The sequence below is a fragment of the Petaurus breviceps genome, unplaced genomic scaffold, assembly GCF_028583685.1.
Source record: "Petaurus breviceps papuanus isolate PSGF00001 unplaced genomic scaffold, PetGlider_PUasm1.0 551, whole genome shotgun sequence".
Lineage (NCBI taxonomy): Eukaryota > Metazoa > Chordata > Mammalia > Diprotodontia > Petauridae > Petaurus > Petaurus breviceps.
In genome coordinates, this window is record NW_027186372.1 from 32,026,459 (window position 1) to 32,046,644 (window position 20,186).

General features: G+C 39.8%; 1 protein-coding gene across 1 annotated transcript in view; it reads left to right on the forward strand.

The window, feature by feature from the left end:
* Positions 1-16,571, forward strand: part of NMUR2 (neuromedin U receptor 2) — an 18,000-nt gene extending 1,429 nt beyond the window's left edge. Inside the window, exons 2-4 of the mRNA XM_069102288.1 lie at positions 6,112-6,196; positions 9,810-9,935; positions 16,318-16,571. Coding sequence (XP_068958389.1) covers positions 6,112-6,196; positions 9,810-9,935; positions 16,318-16,571 — 465 coding nt within the window. The remainder of the gene's footprint in view (positions 1-6,111; positions 6,197-9,809; positions 9,936-16,317) is intronic.
* Positions 16,572-20,186: the final 3,615 nt, after the last annotated feature.

The window sequence follows — 20,186 nt, forward strand, 5'->3', positions numbered from 1 at the left end:
ATAGATAGATAGATAGATAGATAGATAGATAGATAGATAGATAGATACATACATACATACATACCTACATACATACATACATACATACATAGATCATAGATACATAGATAGATAGACAGACAGATAGATGGAAAATTGGATAGACAAGCATTTGATAGAGAGATGAAACCAATTTGTAGATAAATGAAACAGTAGGGAAATATTGAGAGATAGGGATAAGAGAGTTGGAGAGAGATAGAAAGGGCAAGAGAAAGACAGAGAAGTTCAGAGAAGGAAAAACAAGAGACATCTCACACCACACATACACACACAGAAGGAAGAAATGTTAAGAAATTAATTCATTCCCTCTTTTTTCTCATGGTCATAGGATCATCTCCTTCCCTTTTCCTAGTTTCCTTTCCCCACACACTGATATATAATTTTCTTTGTAGCAGAAATTTTTAGAAGGAAAATTCAAGCTAAGGATTTATGCTTTCAATGACATTTTTCTACTATGAGGTATAGAACTGAGTTTGTCACTACCAAAAAAATGTCAACCCTCTATGACCTCCTTTCTTTTTAATAAACTGAGTTAAATCGTGGAGGAGAAAGGTCTTGAAAACTAAATCAAATGAGAAAAGGATAGGTTTGTCACATTGATGTTGTGTCCTATTAAGATGCCATGGATTCTGTTATATGATTCAATATATTCCTTTCTCTGTCCATCTCTAAGTGCTGTGAGCAACAGGTCCCATTACCAGGCCTGAGGTCTCTGTGGATAGTCTCTAAAGTATAATTCTCCTGGAGGTGAATGTCTAGGTATTGTCTAGACAGCAGAAAAGGATATGGAGAAATGCCAAATAAGCAGAGTTCTGTTCTTTTAGCTTTTCATTGGAGAACACATTGGCTCACTAAAGACAACCCTGCAGAAGTATCTCATTGAGGCTGTCCCATCCCTCCTCCTTCAAAAGCACAATCAGGAAAAGCAAAAATATGACTATGTTGTGACTACAAGAGCTTGTGGGAGCTTGGGCAAGGGACTTCCCCTCTTTGGGAATCAGTTTTCTCCTTTGTAAAATGTGAAGTATGTACTATGTGGTTTCAAAGATCTGTTCTCTAATGTTCTTTGTTCTAAGGTCCCAACTATCTTTAAAATCATATGCTCTTTCATATTCTAAAGTCTGACAAATAGTGTGCATAGTAGGCACTTAATTCACATGTGTTGAATTTTTATTTTTAATAAGGCCCCTTCAACAAATTCAACAAAGGATTATCAAGCTTATGTTGCTTGCATGGAAGACAATTTGTTAAGTCCTGGGTACCAATAAACCAACAAGCATGGATTAAGTGCCTCCCTATTATTTGTTAACAGGTCACTGTCTCCTTTATCTCTAAAGATCTATGAGCCAAAAACATTTTGTTGTTGTTCAGTCATATATAACTCTTTGTGACCCTGGGGATCACATGGTCCATGGAGTTTTCTTGACAAAATTACTAAAGTGGTTTGCCATTTCCTTCTCCAGTGGGTTAAGGGAAACCAAGGTTAAGTGACTTGCCCAGGGTAACACAGTTAGTATGTGTCTAAGGCCATATTTGAACTCAGGGTCTTCTTGACTCCAGGTCCAGTACTGTATCCACTGAGCCATCTAGCTGCCTCCTTAGCTGAAAACATGGAACTGTTCAAAAGCTGAATGGTAAGTTTTCAAGTGGAGGCTAGTTGACCACTTCTGAAAGATGTTGTGGAGTAAACTACTCAGGCACATAAACACCAGCAGATCTGAGGTCCCTGCTCTCTGTGACACACAAAGGATAAAACCCACCCACCCATTCACCCCCATTCCCCCACCAAGCCAAAGCACCAGATACTGGTGGGAAGGAAACATACAGAACAAGGAAAGATTAGTCCCACTCCCTGGACATAGCAGGGCGAATGTTTCTTAGGAGGGCAAATCTAACATTTTCAGAGCTATCCCTCTACAGATAATTCCCCAACAAAGCTGGCAATGGGTAATTCATGTGAATATTCTAGACTAAGACCTTGGTCCAGGTGATTCAAGCCACCAGATGGCAGCTACTCATTCTTTTATTGGTAAGGCCCAACTTAAGGGAATTAAAAGTCATTTACAATCTCCTTACCTGGGTCTAGGGGTTATAGGAATATCTCCTCTGTACTGTGAGGTACAATCCCCAACAGCTCCCCAACTGAGAAGTGACCTGTTTGTCCTGAAATGTCTCAAAAGCAAATTATCTGAATCTCTCCTTAGAATCTATCCCATTTTGCTACTTAACTCAGTTAATTTATGTACATACATGTCCTAGCCTCCTATGAAATTGTAAGGTATGTCCATATGGTACTTTCTCTTTTGTATCCATAACATCAATCATAAGGCCTTGCATGTTGTAAATGGCTTAAGAAGCGTTTGTTGAATTGATTTCAGGAAGAGAGAATACATTCCAAAATGACTAAACAGTCTTTTTGTCATAGAACTAATAATAAAAGCTGGTAGCATTTATATACCATTTTCAAGTTTGCAAAGCACTTTGTATCATCTCCTTTGCCCACACAAAGCCAGTGTCTAAATCAGGATTTGCCCGCCAATCACCCTGACTCCAAGTCTAGTATTCGAGACTTCAACTGCCTGGAGATGGGAGTAGCCTGGGATTCAGAAGCTGCATTTGTACTCTTTCAACTGGGGAAACAACTAAGCTTAGCACCCGATAATCAATGTCTGTTTCCACACCTCTACCCAGACCCACCCTATTTCTTTTCAAAGTGTCTAGTTTGCCAGCAATGTTTTCACAGAATACTGTGGCGATTTTTCTTAATCAAAGATCTGTGCTGCCCCACCCCACCTTCATTTGAAGGTCATTTTCTTGCTATTTGGCAGCTAAGTGATGAAGTGGATCAAGATCTACACTGAGTACAAACCTCACCTCAGACACTTACTAACCATGATACCCTGGGCAAGTCACTTAATCTCTTTTTGCTTCAGTTTCCTCAACTATAAAATGAATTTTGTTTACAAAATGAGATAATTTTGTAAAGAGGTATGCCTGGCATATGGTGGGTACTACATAAACGCTGGCTATTAATATTATTATAACTTGTCCCGGGCTTCAGAATTGATCATTCTGGGGGTTAGCGAATCAGACAATCACAAAATGTGAGAGTTTCAGCAGAGAACATGGCACATCAGAAGCAGAAGGAATGCTGTCTTTTTCCGCCTTTTGTATCCACAGTGCCTGACTCATAGTTGGCATGTGATAAATATTGATGGATGATTGATTTTAGGAAATCAGAATAAAAGATTTAGAGCAGAAGACTTCAGTGATTGTCCAGTGCTTAGAATGGTGCCTGGTACACAGAAGGCACTCAGTGCATGTTTGGTGACTGACTGACTGACCTAGTCCAACATATTCATTTTACAGATGAAAAACAGAGCAAGAATGTTAAGGTAGGGCATCTAGGGAGGAGACAGATGTCTAAGCATTTGTTTGCTTTCCTCAGTATTCCTTTCTCCCCAATGTCTAATCTATTGAGGAAAAAAGATCAGGAAGCCAAGAGACCTAGGGAAGAGAAAAGTGGTTTAGGCCTAATTTTTTGGAGTGGCTGCCTCTGTAGCAAAGAAAAGGTAAATGACTTACTCAAGGTCACACAGATCATAAAGATTCAAACTCAAGTCCTTTGATTCCAAACCCAGGGCTCTTTCAACAACAAAGAACAAAGAATGTCAGAGCTACAAGGAACCTTAGAGTTCATCTAGCCCGCCATGCTTAGTTCACAGATGAGGAAACTGAGGCCCAGATAGAGATGATTTGACCACAGCCACATAGTGAATTAGTGGCAGAACCAGGATAAGAGCTCAGGGTTTCTTGATACCTGTCTGATTGAGTACTCTTTTGTGATATAATTCTGTTTCCTAAGATGACAAAGAATTAGGAATGTGCCTTCTTTGAAATGCATTAAAATGAGTTTCTTTTGGAATGTTTCTTGGCTGCATGCTGGGATCTAACCTTAGCTATGTTCTTTCTACAGAGCACATCTATCCACTTTTCTTAAATAGCATAGAAATTACTTGGAAGAAAGACACCTGATTATTGAGATTCTCTCTATTAAAGACCAGTGACTCTGAGTTGGCACTGGCTGTGAATGGAGCTTTGTGAATACACTTGTGGTAACAGCTTAGAAACATTGCCCAGTGTCTGGCCTTTTGAATAAAGCCAACTATGGCAGTTGTATAGAACTTTTCAGTGTCCCACTTTCCTTTATTACAGAAATTAACTTACCAAAGTTTTTTTTGTTTTTTAATGTTTTCCCTTAGGCTAATACCTTACTCATGTTGTTCAAGATGTGTCTCCTGTCTGGGTCTCAGTTTTATCGTATATAAATTGAGGATTTTGAGTATGTGAACATCAAGATCCTTTTTTAGCTTGGGCATTCTATGCTCCATATTCAAAGGTCCCTTCTACATATGGTATCCCATGTTCTAATAATAACACAGAATGTCAAAGCTGAAAAGTACTTTAGAACCTAGAAACTAAAATGTCAGGTAGAAACCTTAGAATAGAACATAAAATATTTGAACTGGATGAGATAAAAGGAATCATAGGACCTTAAATATCAGAGCTAAAAAGGAACTCTTAAAATAATAATAAAATTAATATAATGCTTACTGTGCACCCAGCACCATGCTGTGTTTTTACAATTATTATCTTGTTTGATCCTCAAATTCCAAAATTAAAGCCAATTACAGTAGAATGGGGGGGAGGGGGAAAGCCACACTAGATACGGAATCAGGAGAGACATGAATTTGAGTCCTACCCTCCACACTGACCCAGTAGATGAGTGTGTGGATAACTCAGGAGTCTCTCTAAGGCTTAATTCAGTTGTGGCTGTTGTTCAGATGTTTCAGTCGTGTCTGACTCTCTGTAACTCGGTTTGGGGTTTTCTGGGCAAAAATTCTGGAGTGTTTTGCCATTTCTTTCTAAAGCTCATTTTACAGAAGCAAACAGGGTTAAGTGACTTGCCCGGAGGCAGACAGCTAGGAAGTGTCTGAGACCAGATTTGAACTCTGGTAAGTCTTCCTGACTGCAGGCCTGGTGTTCTATCCACTATGTCACCAGAGCTTCAACTTGCTCTGTTGTAAAATGGGGATAATAACACCTATAGAAACAATCTTACAGGGTCGTTGTGAGGATCAGTTAAGATAACGGACATAGGGGCAGCTAGGTGGTACAGTGAATAGAGCACTGGCCCTGGAGTCAGGAAGATCTGAGTTCAAATTCGGCCTCAGACACTTAACACTTACTACCTTTGTGACCTTAGGCAAGTCACTTAACCCCAATTCCTGCCTTCCCCCCTGCAAAAAATAAAAAAGATAATGGATGTAACACAACTGGAAAATAAGATATACAGACATTGGGTTATAGAAATCTATCTTGCTCTACAAGAAAGTAAGGGGGAAGGGGGATAGAACAGAGGGTAGACTGGGGGAAGGGGTGATCAGTATGCTTTTCATCTTGAGGTGGGGGGTAGGGGAGAGATGGGGAAAAAATTTGGAACTCAAAATCTTGTGGAGATGAATGTTGAAAACTAAAAATAAATAAACAAATTTTGGGGGGAAAAGATAATGGATGTAAGATACCTTATAAATCTTCAAGAACTATATAAATGTTAATTATCATTTCTAAGGTCCTTTCTAGGCCTAAATATGCTATGCTATGTGATTCCTTCTATCTCTGATACTCTATGGTCTATATTCTGACATCCCTTCCTGGGGCTACCATAATTCTGTTCATAACTGACACAGCCTTTAGCCTAACAGGTGCCCAGATGGCACATATTAATGACAAAAATTATAATGGAGTCATAGATCTAGAGCTGGAATGGACCTAAGAATCTATCAATACAATGCCCTCACTTATTGATGGGAAACTGAGACCCATAAAGGCTAAATAACTTGCCTAAAGACACAGGAAGAAACAGGAGGGATTTGAATTCTGGTCTTCTGACTTCAGAGCCAATGCTATTTCCAACGTGCCAAGCTACCTAGAACAAGACCATCCAGGTCTCACTCTACCCCACTACATATCGTTCCCCTTTCTAGCTTCTTCCTAATGATTTCATTTCAGCTTCGGGGAGACCAATCTCTTGAGGTTGAAGAAATGGCTGCAAATGTTCAGAGACCCTCCAGAAAATCAGTCACGAAGATGCTGTGTAAGTTGTCAGGCCTCTGCTCCAAGCAAAGGTAAAAGAGAAGGAAGGGAAAAGAAGGGAAAGCAATTTCTTTCAGGGGTTGGGGAGGAAATCTTTTGATAAGGAGAAATGCCAAGTCTCATTCCTGGACTACAGAAATTAACTTCCCAAAGCCAACATGGGGAGATGTTGTTCAATAACAGTTCATCTAAAAAAATTCTGTGAAGGTTTCAATGGACTACAAGCTCAATATATATTAAAAAAAAAAGTAGGGTTATATGACAAGCCCCTCCCCCACAAAAAAAAGCTAATGCATTGCTAGATTGCCTATTAGATTATAGATTGCTAGAAGCATAATGTAGGAGGTTATATTCAGTTGTGTCAAACCTATTGGCTTCTCTTGTTCTCCATCTGTTTCTCTCTCTCTCTCTCTCTCTCTCTCTCCCTTTCCCTTCTTCCCTCTTTCTCTCCTTTCCTCTCTCTTTCTCTCTCCTTCTGTCTCTCTCTTTCCCTCTTTCTCCCTCCCCCCTCCTATCTTTTCTCAGTCTTTCTTCTATCTTTCTTCTCTCTGCCTTTCAGTCTTTCTACCTATCCATCAATATTATTACCCTGCTCTGGGCCTCAGTTTCCTCCTCCATAAAATGAAGGGTTTGGACTCAATGTTCTACTCAGTCTGTGAGTCTCTGAGTTTCTAGCCTTGTGTCTGCTTATCTTTTTTGTGTTTCTGCCTGTCTTGTTCTCTCTCTCTCTCTTTATCGTCTCTCTTCTTTCTCTGTCCTCCCTACTTTCCTTCTTTCTGTCCTGTCTTTGGCCTTTGTTTCTCTCTTCTCCTCTGGAGCCTCTTTCTCTCCCTGACTTTTTGTCCCTCCTTCTGTTTCTCTCCAACTGTTCCCAATCCTCTGTCTCTCTTCCTTTTGCATGTTTTGATTTCTCTTTCCTTCCCTCCCTCATTTTTGTCCTATTTCATTCTCCTACCCCCACTTAACAAATCTTATGTGTTGCAAAAAATAAAAAGGAAAAAAAAAAACAACAAAAAAAATCTCAAGTGTGTTGCAAAGTGCTGAGTCCTCTTGGTGGCCCAAGCCATGTATTGAAGCCTGTCTGCTATGTGTCCTGCCCACCCACCAACAACACAGAGTTCATTGCCTGGATGTTTATGATTATTGATGACAATGTGTAGAGCATGATTGTTTTTATACCAAGGACATTTCTAATAAAAAAAGAGAAGCATAATGTCCAGCAGAGAATGATAATAGACCTCTTGTATTCTCCCTGGCCAGAATTCATCTAGAGGGCTGTGTTCACATTCTGGGGGACCAGTCAGTAAACCAGCATTTATTAAGCACTGTATGTTCCAGACACTAGACTAAACACTACATTATAAGGAATATATTGGTTAGCTGGTTTTGAAAAGATAAGGAACACATGAAAGAGGGAGACTGAAGTGGTGATGGATTCCAATATGTTTTCAGTCATTTCTAGCTCTCCATGTGACACCATTTGGGGTTTTCTTGACAAAGATACTAGAGCAGTTTGCCCTTTCCTTCTCTAGTTCATTTTACATATGAGGAAACTGAGGCAAACAGGGTTAAATGATTGCCCAGGGTCACACAGCTAGTGTCTGAGGCCAGATTTGAACTCAGGAAGATGAGTCTTCCTGATTCCAGCCCCAGCACTCTACCCACTGCACCACCTTGTTTAGCCCTATTGCTATATAAGGACCAGTTGAAAGAACTGGGGACGTTTTGCATCTTGAAGACCTCATGGGGACAGATTAACTGCCTCTGCCTATTTTGAAGGATATCACATAGAAAAGGGACTGAATTTGATTCTGCTTGGCCCTGAAGGTCAGAATTAGGAACAATAGGTGAAAATTCCAGAGACGCAGATTCAGGGCCAATATAAGAAATGGCATGTTCTTACCTACTAGAGCCGTCCAAAAATAAAATGGGCTGCATCTGGAGGTGGTGAGTCTCCCATCTCCTGGCAGAGGTTCAAGTAAGTGAGAGGTTGTTGAGGGGATTTTATTCAGGTAGAGAATGGATTAAATGGATTCTACTAGCACTTCTACCTGTGAGATTCTGCATTTCTGTGATCTTGTCCTGATGTTGGAGGCTCCATAGTGTATGTTTCTGGATGAAAACTCACATAAATGTTTTACATTCTAAGGTCTCTTTTATTGCTAACATTCTAGGTTCTGTGTTCAAAAAAATAGCTAGGTTGGGGTGGCTAGGCGGCTCAGTGAATAGAGCACCAGCTCTAGAGTCAGGAGGACCCAAGTTCAAATCCAGCCTCAGACACTTGACACACTTACTAGCCATGTGACCTTGGGCAAGTCACTTAACCCCAATTGCTCTCCAAAAAGCAAAGAAAAAGAAAAAAGAGCTAGGTGGTTCAGTGGATAGAATGCTGGATCTGAAGTCAGAAAGACCTGAATTCAAATTCAGCTTCTGACACTTATTACCTATGTGACCCTGGGCTAGTCATTTAACCTTTTCAGTTTCCTCATCTGTGGAATGAGAGTAATAATAGCAACCATTTCTCAGGGTTGTTGTGAAGATCAAATGAGATGATAATTATAAAGGGCTGAGCCCAGTACCTGGCACATTGGAAGTGCTGTATAAATGTTATCTATCATTCAAGCTTCTTCCAGCTCTGATATTCTAGGTTCTATGATTCCCTTTGTCTTGTCCTTTTAGTTCTGACATTCCATGTTTTCTGACTCTTTTTTTTTGTTCTATAATTCTAGAGATAGAAAGTTTTTTAGACTTCTTAAATCCAAGAATTCAGTTCTAAAAATTCATGGAGCATAACCAAATGTAAAAGGCACAGTAATACATAGATCTATGATCTGCTTGTGATCCTAAGAAAATAATATTTTTAAAGCTTTCAATGTATTAGTTCCCAATCTGTAAAACAGGAAGACTGCTAGCCTGCATTATCTTGCAGGACTACTCATCAACCTTTAATCACAAATACTTAAGTATAAATATAGGTCTTTTGAGTCCTTCAGAATGTTGTCATCTATTGATTACAGTGAAACTCTACACAAAGTTTCCATGAGTCATAAATACTGTAAGCCCTTTATCATCAAATAAGAAATAGATATTCATCTTGTTATCAGTTTGAAAATAAATGAATGGAGAAGTACATGTCAAAAATAAGAAATGAAATTTCTCTCTACAATCTCTCTACAATCTCTGTGTTCTGATTTAGGCATTTTAAAATTACAGTGGCAGAGGGATTAAGTCATAGGATAAAAAGCAATAAGTAATAAAAAGGAAACCTATAATGTGAATCTAATAAAAATATTCTGTGATGGAAGCGTTCAAAAAGAAGGTGATTTACACTATGTTCAAATTCCAGGCTATTAGAATTAGATGGGCCTTGGACCAGATAGCATAGAATTGCAGAGGGACCTTTGAAAACTGAATGTCAGAGCTAGAAGGATCTTTGGAGAACAGAACACAGAATGTCAGCTGGACAGAACTCTCAAATATAAACTATTAGGCCAATTTCTTATGAGTAATCATGGATCTCATGTAATGGACTGACTAGAGGTGTTTGGTTGTTTTGTTTTTTCTTCACGCCATCTCATCTGACCTTCAAATTCCTTTTCATCAATCTACTCCAGTCATTTTGGTCTTGGTATTTGCTATCTGCTGGACTCCATTCCACATTGACCGACTCTTCTTTAGCTTTGTGGAAGAATGGACTGAATCTCTGGCTTCAGTGTTCAACCTCATCCATGTGATATCAGGTAAGTTCAGTAACATTGTCTATGTCTCGTGTCTAGCTGTTTCTCTAACCCTTCTTCTTGTCTAGAATGTTAGATTCTGGATATTCCACTTGGGTTATAAACTATGAACTTTTTAAAATATTTTGATAGCTGCTTTTCAATATGATTGGTTTCCTTTGTAATCATATTTCTTTTATTTTATGCATTTAAAAATATTATTCTGAAAAGAGATCCATGGACTTCACAAGACTACTAAAGGAGTTCATAACACAAAACAAGGTTAAGCACTTCTGAAATAAAAGATAGAAACCTACAATATTTACCCATATATAAGTGACATTCATCAAGTTCATTATTAGAATTATGTTTTGAAACCGTTACATGGAAGATCTATAGTCTAAGTGTAAGGTCCACATGGAAGCCTTAAATTAGGATAGAGGATAAAAGAGCTAATAGGGACTTTAGAATAAAGAATGTCAGGGCTAGGAGGGACATTAGAACAATTTTTCAATCAACAAGCATTTATTAAGCACCTACTATGTTTCAGGCACTGTGCTAGACACTGGATATACAAATGTGAAAAAATTAAATGATCTTGACTTGCAAGGAGCATACATTCTAGTTCATAATGCAATTCCTTCATTTTAATGAGTAAACTGAGGCCAAGAAGTGTTAAATGACTTGGCAAAACCACATATCAAATTAGTGGAAGAGCTGGGAATAGAATGCAAATTTCTCAACTCTTTCTTAAGTGGCATTTGTGCTCTACCCATTCTTCCTGTCACTTTTCAACTACAGGTACAGTCTATGAGGATAGGACTGGTGTGGGTAAGTATAGACACTTTTGGAAAAAGTGGTTGTTCTAAAGGAATTTTTGGTACAGGATTTGTCTAAAGTACTCTAGGAAAAATCTTTTTATTAGTTTTAATTAACCCTAATCTTGGGCAAAGAAGTCAGTAGGGGTCTATCTTTACATCTTTCTGTGTCTATGGACCTATTCTTCATATCTTCGAGCAATCACACCTATTTCTGATAAATCTGGCTTTCAGAGATTAAGAGTCAAGTCTTTGAATCTGTGTGTATTTTTTACTGACAAGCCTGTCAACAGCTGTCTCACAGGGCTGGGGTACTTCAGTTTTTGTTGATATGATCATTTTGGATTATCAGACTGTAAAATTAAACTTTTGCCTCTTTGGGAATCAGATACAGAGAAACTGGGAATACTCAATGCTAGGGAAAGCAGTAGAAAGAGTAAAATTTGTATTTTTGTAGAGCATTTAAGTGAGAATTTTCTAAGACCCATCCTCCTCCCCTCTGCTTTCACCAGCTTAAACTGAGAACACAAGTCTGAGAAATATCATAAGATAGTCAATTCATGAGTTAGTTGTGAATAGAATTGTGATAGACAATAATTGTACTGAGGTCAAAGAAGTGGAGCAGTAATAGAAGTCTTTAAGACATCAGAAATTTATATTCTCTCTCTAAATAAAAAAAAAAATATTTACATAGTTTCCCTCTATGTAAAATGAGGGGTATTAGATGGTCTTTATAATATTTTCCTCTCTTTCTAAATTCTATGGACATAGTACAACTCACATTGATAATATTGACTCATACTGAATTTACTTGATCCTGGAAAGACTATAATTGTGTTATGGCTAAAAGCCTATTTATGGAATAAGAGGCTTGAGGCTGGGTTTATGTCCCAATTCTGTCACTTACTAGCTATGTGACCTTGGGCAATTTACTCCTGGGCTTCAGGATTTTTGTCTTGTTTGGTTTTTGAGGCAGGAAGGCAAGGCAATTGGGATCAAGTGACTTGCCCAAGGTCACACAGCTATTAAGTGTGTCAAATGTCTGAGGTCAGATATGAACTCAGGTCCTCCTAACTCCAGGGCTGGTGCTCTATTCACTGTGCCACCTAGCTGCCCCAATTTTTGTTTTTATATTTTGTAATTTGTAAAATAAAAGGAAGGAATTAGATTAGAATATTCATTCAGATCCCTTCCATGTCTTAACCCCGGACTTCAAGATGTCAATGAATCTAGATTCTCATCATTACGGGTATTACTTCCATCAGCACAGTTCACAGTTCATCAATGTCTTCTCATCCTGTGTATTCATAGAGATTTGTTCATAGATTCTCTCCAGGGGATCTTTCCAATGTTCTAGGAACCTTTCTCTAGGTGTATTTACATTCCATGGTTACCTTAATCATTCTTTACTCTCACTACACAGCCAATTTTAATTCTTTTCTTACTATACATAAAATGACTACTGATTAGAGGACATCCTGGTCAATTTGATGTCTTCCAATCAATTTCATGACATTAAGGGGCATGGATTGCTATACAATATTATATAATACCATGAGGTGTTGCCAATTCCCTCTTCTCCTAATCCTTCTTGGCATGGCTTCAGTGCTTCAGCTCCAAGTTGATCCCCAGTGAAGGATCCTCTTCTTCTCTAAGTGTATTATTAAGGAAATTATCGCCTAATGGGAGACCTGTACTTAACTCATATGTGAGAACTTTCAAACTCAGAATGATTCACAAGGTAACCCTCCTACCGATGCCAGAAAAGCCTATGGTTAAGACGAATAATCTCTGACCTATGCTCAGAAAAGAAAATAGAAAACTAGAAGAAAGCAGCCAGTGATTGTGGAGTTGAGTAAGTCCTTTCTCAAGATTATCTGGACAAGCACAAGATGCTGATTTTATGCTTTTCCTGCAAGTCATCATTTTCTGCTCCTGCTCAAAAAGAAATCACCTCCTTCTCCCCCGCCTCCCCTCATTCTTGTTATACTCTGGTCTGGAATTTCAGAGGAGAATAATGAGTACAGGAAAAGAAAAGTGGGTGAATGATGTGGACATTTACCATTCACTCTTAGAGATCATAGAGGGGGATGGATCTTCTAAAAATAATACATACTCCTGAACTTCAACCAGCCATCAGGAATAAGTCCCAGTCACTAGGGACCAATCAGAGGATTTCTACATCCTCTTAGCAAGAGCCTAGGGCGTATGCCAACTTCCAGGCGAGGTGCCTTTCCAACAAAGGGCTATATTGTCTAATCTCATCAAATTGATCCGAGGTTCTCCTGATCACCCCTGCCCCCCTAGCCATTACATACACTCCCTCGATGGTGCCACTTTGTATAAGTAGTGCATCTCTAGAACTGATATAGCCTTTTTACACCTCACCACACTCCTCTCCCGTTCCTTTTGGTTCCCTTAAAACTTTGATTCTTTGGACTTAGTTGTGTTATAATATTCACAACAATATAGAATCTGGACATTTTGTTCAAAAGATGGTTTTTGTACTAGCGAGCTTTTTGGAATTATTGATAGCAGTACACATTTTCCAAATGTATTCCAGCTCACTCCCTACTTCCTATTTCATTCTATGTGTTACTGTCTGACTTCAGTGCCTGCCCCAGATACACCTACTGATGCACTCACTCAATAGATTAGCCATCCAAGTCTGCACTAAGTTCTAAAAAAGAGTCAGTCTGAATGATAGTTTTTTCTTGTGCATATTGTTAGACTGATCTCTTTTGAGTTATCCTGGATCTCACTGAGAAAACCCTTTGACATTCTAGTTTCAAGGAATAAGAATAACATCCACAAACAGGAACATTTGAAGAATCTCTCCAGTCATAGGGAATCCCTCTTAGGAAATGGGATTCCAAATTCTATTGTCCTACTCATGAGAAGAGAGTGTGATGAGGAATGAGATGGAGCCATCCAGAGGAGGAAGGTGTTAAAGAAAGGTATCAGGAGTTCTTTGTCTTGGGGGGAGTAGGGGGAAGATAATTGTGGCCACTTATTCCATGAAAATGGGAGTTCCCAATGAAGGATTTCAATATATGCAACAAGGGGGAGGCATATATCTTCCTTCCTCTAAAGCTTAACTTGCTGTTTCTACCCTGGGAATTTGTACATTAATTAACTAAGTGGAAATCAAAAAGAGGAGCTTGACTAGTCAGAGCCAACAAACTCAAGTCAAGGTTTCCTGAAGGGGTTCCCTTTCATCTCTTTCTTTTTGATCTCTAAGTGCATGGTTGGTAGCTTCAATTGAATCATTTTGTCTCTCAGTACAATGAATTATCCCTTTCTCAGTGAGATCACAAGGATTCAGCCCCTTAATTGAATGTACCAATACCCAACTAATTCTCCTCAAGGGCCACTTTATATCATAGGCATTAACAGTGGCCACACTCCAGTAAAACCATCTCAACAGCTGGGCTAAACCAGGTTAAGGGTAACGGACAGGCCTCTGTGGTTAGGGTGGGGTGTCTACCCCAAGCATGTAAAGACTGAATGAGCAGACGAGAACAATTTGTTCCAAAAGCCATGAGGGCAGCTCAAGCAGGCTCTATGGTGTACTTAAAGCTTGGTTAGACATCAAAGATGCCACAGTCATCCCATACCATCACCAGTTGTCCTGAGTTGACCTTCCAATGACTCTGAAGGAGAGAATAAGTCTAATGGCTTTGTGCAACTCTGCCTTACTTAAATCCAATTCTCATGCAAGTCAAGACATTACCCATTATGTCATTGGTTCTCTCCTAAAGGAAGAACAAACAACAATTACAGCATTTCTCTGCTTAAAGCTTTTCATTGGCTCCCTATTGCCAAATAAATAACAGATAAATTCCTTAGATTGGCATTCAAAGCCTTCCATAATCCAGGGCCATGTCACCCTGCCAGTTTTATCTCATGTGACTCCACCTCACATAATCTGTGCTCCAGGCAAACTAGAAGGCTCTTCCTTTCCCCCCCATCACCACCTGCCTTCCTGACTTTGCTCAAACTACTCCCCTGTTCCTGGAATGTCCTTCCAGTCTCACTCGTTGAAATCCTACCCGTCTTTCTAGATGAAGTTCAAATGTTTCTTCCATGAAACCTTTGTTGATATCCTCCCTACCCTTTCATTTGAAATAATCTTGACCATTTGGATCCCTATTTAACCCATTGTACCTGTAATATGTTCAGCCATATTCTGTGTCATATTATAGTTTTTTTAAGCTATTATCCAGTATAGGTTATTATATGGCCAATGAAATAAAGAATACAACTGCTCAGAACAACTAGGAATGAGTATCACAATGGAGAGGTGCATAGTGGGTTTGACTAGAGTATAACAAATAACCAATGAGGAAGCAAGCCCCAAGAAGAGCAGGAAAAAATCAAAGAATTACAAAATAGGAAGAAAAGATGGATTGATGAGATGACAAGAATGGGGTGTGACAAGGAGACAGTCAGAGGAGACTCTGTTAGTGTCACCGTGATGTCTGCAGGGAGGAGAGTGAGGCCTTTGGCATGTGGAGTAGATCCCCTAGAATGAACATACAGCTGGACGTTTACTAGGTGTGAAACCCCAGGGAAGTCACCTACCCTCCCTCAGCCTCAGTTTTCTCATCTATACAATTCAAGGGTCTAACTAGATGCTTTACAAGAAGCTCTAAATCCTGCACAACCTGTCACCCCCCAAAGGATTTCAGGCCGCCAGAAATCTTTTGGAGAGCCACAGGTTGTGCAGGCCTGGTCTAAATCTATCATTCTAACACATGGAGGAGCTGGGTGGTACAGTGGATACAGCACCAGGCCTGGAGTCAGGAAGTCCTGAGTTCAAATCCAGTCTCAGAGCCTTACTAATTGTGTGACCCTAGGCAAGTCACTTAAACTTATTGCCTCAGTTTACTAACCTGTAAAATAAGCTGGAGAAGAAAATGGCAAACTACTTTAATATCCTTGCCAAGAAAACCCCAAATGGGGTCACAAAGAGTCCGACCTGACTAAAACAACTGAACAACAACACATTTTTAAAATGGATGAGTCACTCAGGATTGACAGATGTGGATAGATTGCAACCAACACCACTAAATATAACTCCTGAATATCAGTGATTCATCTGAGTAGTGTCCATTATGCTCCATATCCCTCCATAATAATAACTGCCCCTCTTCCAACTTCCTCCGATGTGTCATTATGAATGAAAGGGAGCCTAGGTTCTCCAATGTTATGATAATGGGGCAAAAGCCCTAGCAGTTACTTCCAAGCTTGAAACACTTTGAGTCCAAGCTCAGTGATAAGTTGAGTGTCTGTCATCTAAAAAATAGCCTGGCCCTTAGGAGACACTTATCTTCAGAAAGCTGGTCATGAAGTGAGGAGCTCTTATAGGCTGTCACTACTCATTGAGACATTCTATTAGGGCAAACAAGCACCGCAAGGTGCATCAATGAAGGGAGCACCCATGGGGATGAAATCATGGGTCCTGGAAGTATTGAGGTAACAATAGCCCACCTTTATGTAGTGCTCAAACATTTTCAAAGCATGTTCTTCCTACAGCCTCCTTCCTTTCCCTTCCCTTCCTTCTTTCTTTCTGCCCATGTCCCTAGGTGTTTTCTTCTACTTGAGTTCTGCCGTGAACCCCATCATCTACAACCTGCTCTCCCACCGATTCCGCACAGCCTTCCTACATGTGATCTCCCCCTTGTGCAAGCACTGGTACCCAAAGCATTCCCCGACTGGTCCCCCTGCTCAGCAGAGCACCTTCCTGCATCGGGAATGCCATCTTGTGAACGAAGATGCCAGCCCCACATTTCCTCACAGTACAGCAATCTGCAGTTCCCATTTGTCCACCATCCTCTGAACTCCACAGCCAAAGGGTGATATATTGTGAAGTCTATGACTTTTGAGAATTCAATACTTGCCATGAGGTTGCATTTGATTTCCTGTTGCCTCCTCCTTAGAACATGCTGTATTTTATATGAAAAGATAGTTATTCATTAATAAGGTAATGTGTTCAATCCACTAGTGGGGGTGGGCAGCATGGAACCATCAACACTCTCTAATTAGTCACCATTGTGAACAATACTCGTTTTGCAAATAATTTGCATGATTCAAAGGGGCAAAAGGTATGACACCCCCCTGGCCAACAATCTCTCTCCCAGTTCCAGGTGTTTATATAGCTTCACTCCTCACATTTCAGGCTTCATGAGGCTCATCTTAAAATGCAACTATCTCTGAGAAGGATTGTACCTTAAAGTTACAGATAAAACTTTAAAGACATGTTCATGTTTCGACCAAAATGGGACCCAAGATAAATCCTGTGGGTGGAAAGATAAGGGAGGCAGGGGAGCAGATGAATGAGATAATGAAAGTGAAGAAAGTGACATTGAGAGAGAGAAAAGGGTGCAAAATACATATTTGTGTGCAGGGTTAGTGATAGAATGGAAAGAACCAGGCTGAGTAACCAGAGAACTGGATTATTATCCCAATTCTGATGTTTGCTGCCTATGTGACGTTAGACCAGTTACTTCACCTCTGCAAGCCTCTCAGTTTGTTCTGAGAAATGGGAGTAGAGAAATGATCCTTCTACTATCTATATCACAGGGATGTCAGGATGAAATGAAATGATATATGTAAAAAAAACCTTCATAATCCTTAGTGCTGGAAAAATTAGCACTACTTTATAGCTCCTTATCTGTCTGTGAGTTTTTTGTGTCTCCCTGGGTTTCCTGGTGACCAACCTGAGACCCAGAGCAGACAGTTCAGTCTGTATTTGTGCCCAGGGAGGATGGTTTCCCCTGGTTAATTCCTTATCAGTCTGTGTCATCTGTGGGCAGAATGCAATATGTTGATATAAATAGTTACTCAGACTTAAAAGACCTGGGTTCTAGTCTCATCTCTGTCACTTACTATATGATCCTTAGAAAGTCATTAAAGCATCAGTTTTCTCTAGATGTAAAATGGGGTGAGTAGGAAGAGAGCAAAGGAAGGAACTCTAAGACCCCTTTCCATCTTCAAATCCTATGCACATAAGAGGAATCCAGAAACCTACCGTGCCTGCCCACATCCCAAAGGGCATAAGGCAGTATTGAACCTGGCCATACTCTGTGCTAGCTGAACGCATTTGATATATTTCTGCATCCCATTAAGAGTCTTGAGAAGCCCCATCCATGGAAGCAAGAAGGCCCTCACTTTAGTGAGTTGCCAATACTTATGGGCACTTATTAGATACCTGCTGGGAACAAATCATGCTCAAAATCCAGCTCTATACATCCCATCTCTCCACCCAAGGTTTTTTTTTCCTGAATAGAATAAGACTCCTTAAAGAAATGGGAGCTTTAATAACAGTCTTCATCACTCCCTAATTCCCTTATCCTATATTACTCATTTCACCAAATTACAATTAAACCTCCATGCCCCATAATCCTTTGAAAACAGGTTATGAAGTGAATAGTTCAATTGAATAATTCACTAGTCTGCATTTTATTGTTGTTGTTTTTAACAACTGAGTCTAGAGTTTCCTTGTTTTCAATTCTTTTTATTGAAAATCTTTCTGAAAGGTTTAAGTCATTTCCTACCTTAATAGATAGAGTACACTAGCTAAAGTTGCTTAGACATTTTTCTTTGGCCATGAGGTCATGCAAGGCCCCATGCTAATCATTGTGGGATCCTTGTGCACAACTGAAGATAAAGATGGAGAAGAAGTTGGAGGATATTGTGATGGATATGGATCGAATCCATGATGCCCTCAAGCGACTGTCATCTTCTTTCCCATTAGATCTCTGGCTTTGGTTGACATGACAAATGTCATTAGCATCCTTCTCCTAAAAACAGAATGCAAAGAAAGGGAGAAAGGTTAGAAAAATGAGTTGAATCAAATTAGAATAGATTTAAAAAATGAATAAATGAATACATATTCATGTAAAGCTTTATTCTTGTATTCAAAAACCAATGGTACAAATACAGGATTAGGGGCATGTAACTACACAACAGTAAATGTGAAAAAGACCTAGACTTGTTTGTTGTTGGGTTTTTTTTTTGCTTTTTTTTTATTTTTGGAGGGCAATTGGGGTTAAGTGACTTGCCCAAGGTCACATGGCTAGTAAGTGTTAAGTGTCTGAAGCTAAATTTGAACTCAGGTCCTCCTGACTCCAGGGCTGGAGCTCTATTCACTGTACCACCTAGCCAACCCAAGACCTAGACTTTTGCTTAGCTCAGGCACAAATAGGAGTTAGCAAGAAGGGTGTTGTAGGTCCCCTACCCACTGCTCACACCACTACCACCTGAAAAAAATCTAATGCAAGCTCAGACTGAATTAATAGAAGTATGATATCCCAAGCATGGGAGGCGATAACCCTATTCTCCTCCGCCTTGGTCAGACCCAATCTGGAGTATCATATCCAGTTCTGGGCACCACATTTTAGAAAAAACATTGGAGGATCTGAAGGAGGATATCCAGGATGGTGAGTAAATTGAAAATCATATCAAAAGAGGACTGATTGAAGGAACTGGGAAAGGATTTGGGTTGGGGGTGGGGGAGAGGGAGAGGGAGAAGAGGTGATGTTAGCTGCCTTCACAAATGTGAAGAGCTATTGTTTTTTGTTTTAAGTGACTTGCCCATCACACAACTAGTAAGTGTTAAGTGTCTGAGGCCAGATTTGAACTCAGGTCCTCCTGACTCCAGGGCTGATGTTCTATTCACTGCACCACCTAGTTGCCCAGAAGAGATATTGACCTTTTTTTGCTTATTCCCCAGTAGGCAAGACTACGACCAACAGGGGTCCTAGGGAAGTGACACAGAAGCAGATTAGAAGTCCATAAGAAGTTAGAGCTCTCTAGTAGCAGATTGGGCTGCCTTGGGAGGAAGTGAGTTCCCCATCATTGAAGGTCTTTTAAGTGGAAGCTGAATAACCACTTGCTGAAGATGTTATAGAATTTACTGTTCAGTTGTGGACTGATCTCCAAAGTTGATTCCAATTATTAGATTCTATGATTCTATAGTAGATTAGATGAACATGGAATGGGAGGTTAATAAGGACTCCCAGTATGGGTGCTCCTAGTGAATCAACCCCACAGAGCACCCAGAACCAGACTCTCTGCACATGAGCAATATTAAATACTAATGTCAACAGAACCGCTTCCCAGCTTCATAGCCCTGGATAACTTAATGCCTCTGTTTATTTATCTGCAAAAGTGAGGGTAATATTTGGCTACTTGTCTTACAAGACCATTTGAGAAAATGTACATAATGTACCTGACAGCTAGATAGTACAATGGAGAGAGTGATAGGTCTGGAATCAGAAAGACTCATCTTCATGAACTCAAATCTGGCCTCAGACACTTACTAGGCTGTGTGACTCTGAACAAGTAATTTAACCCTGTTTGCCTCAGTTTCCTCATCTGTAAACTGACTTAGAGAAGGAAATGGCAAACCACTCCAGTGTCTCTGCCAAGAAAATCTCAAAAGGGGTCAGGA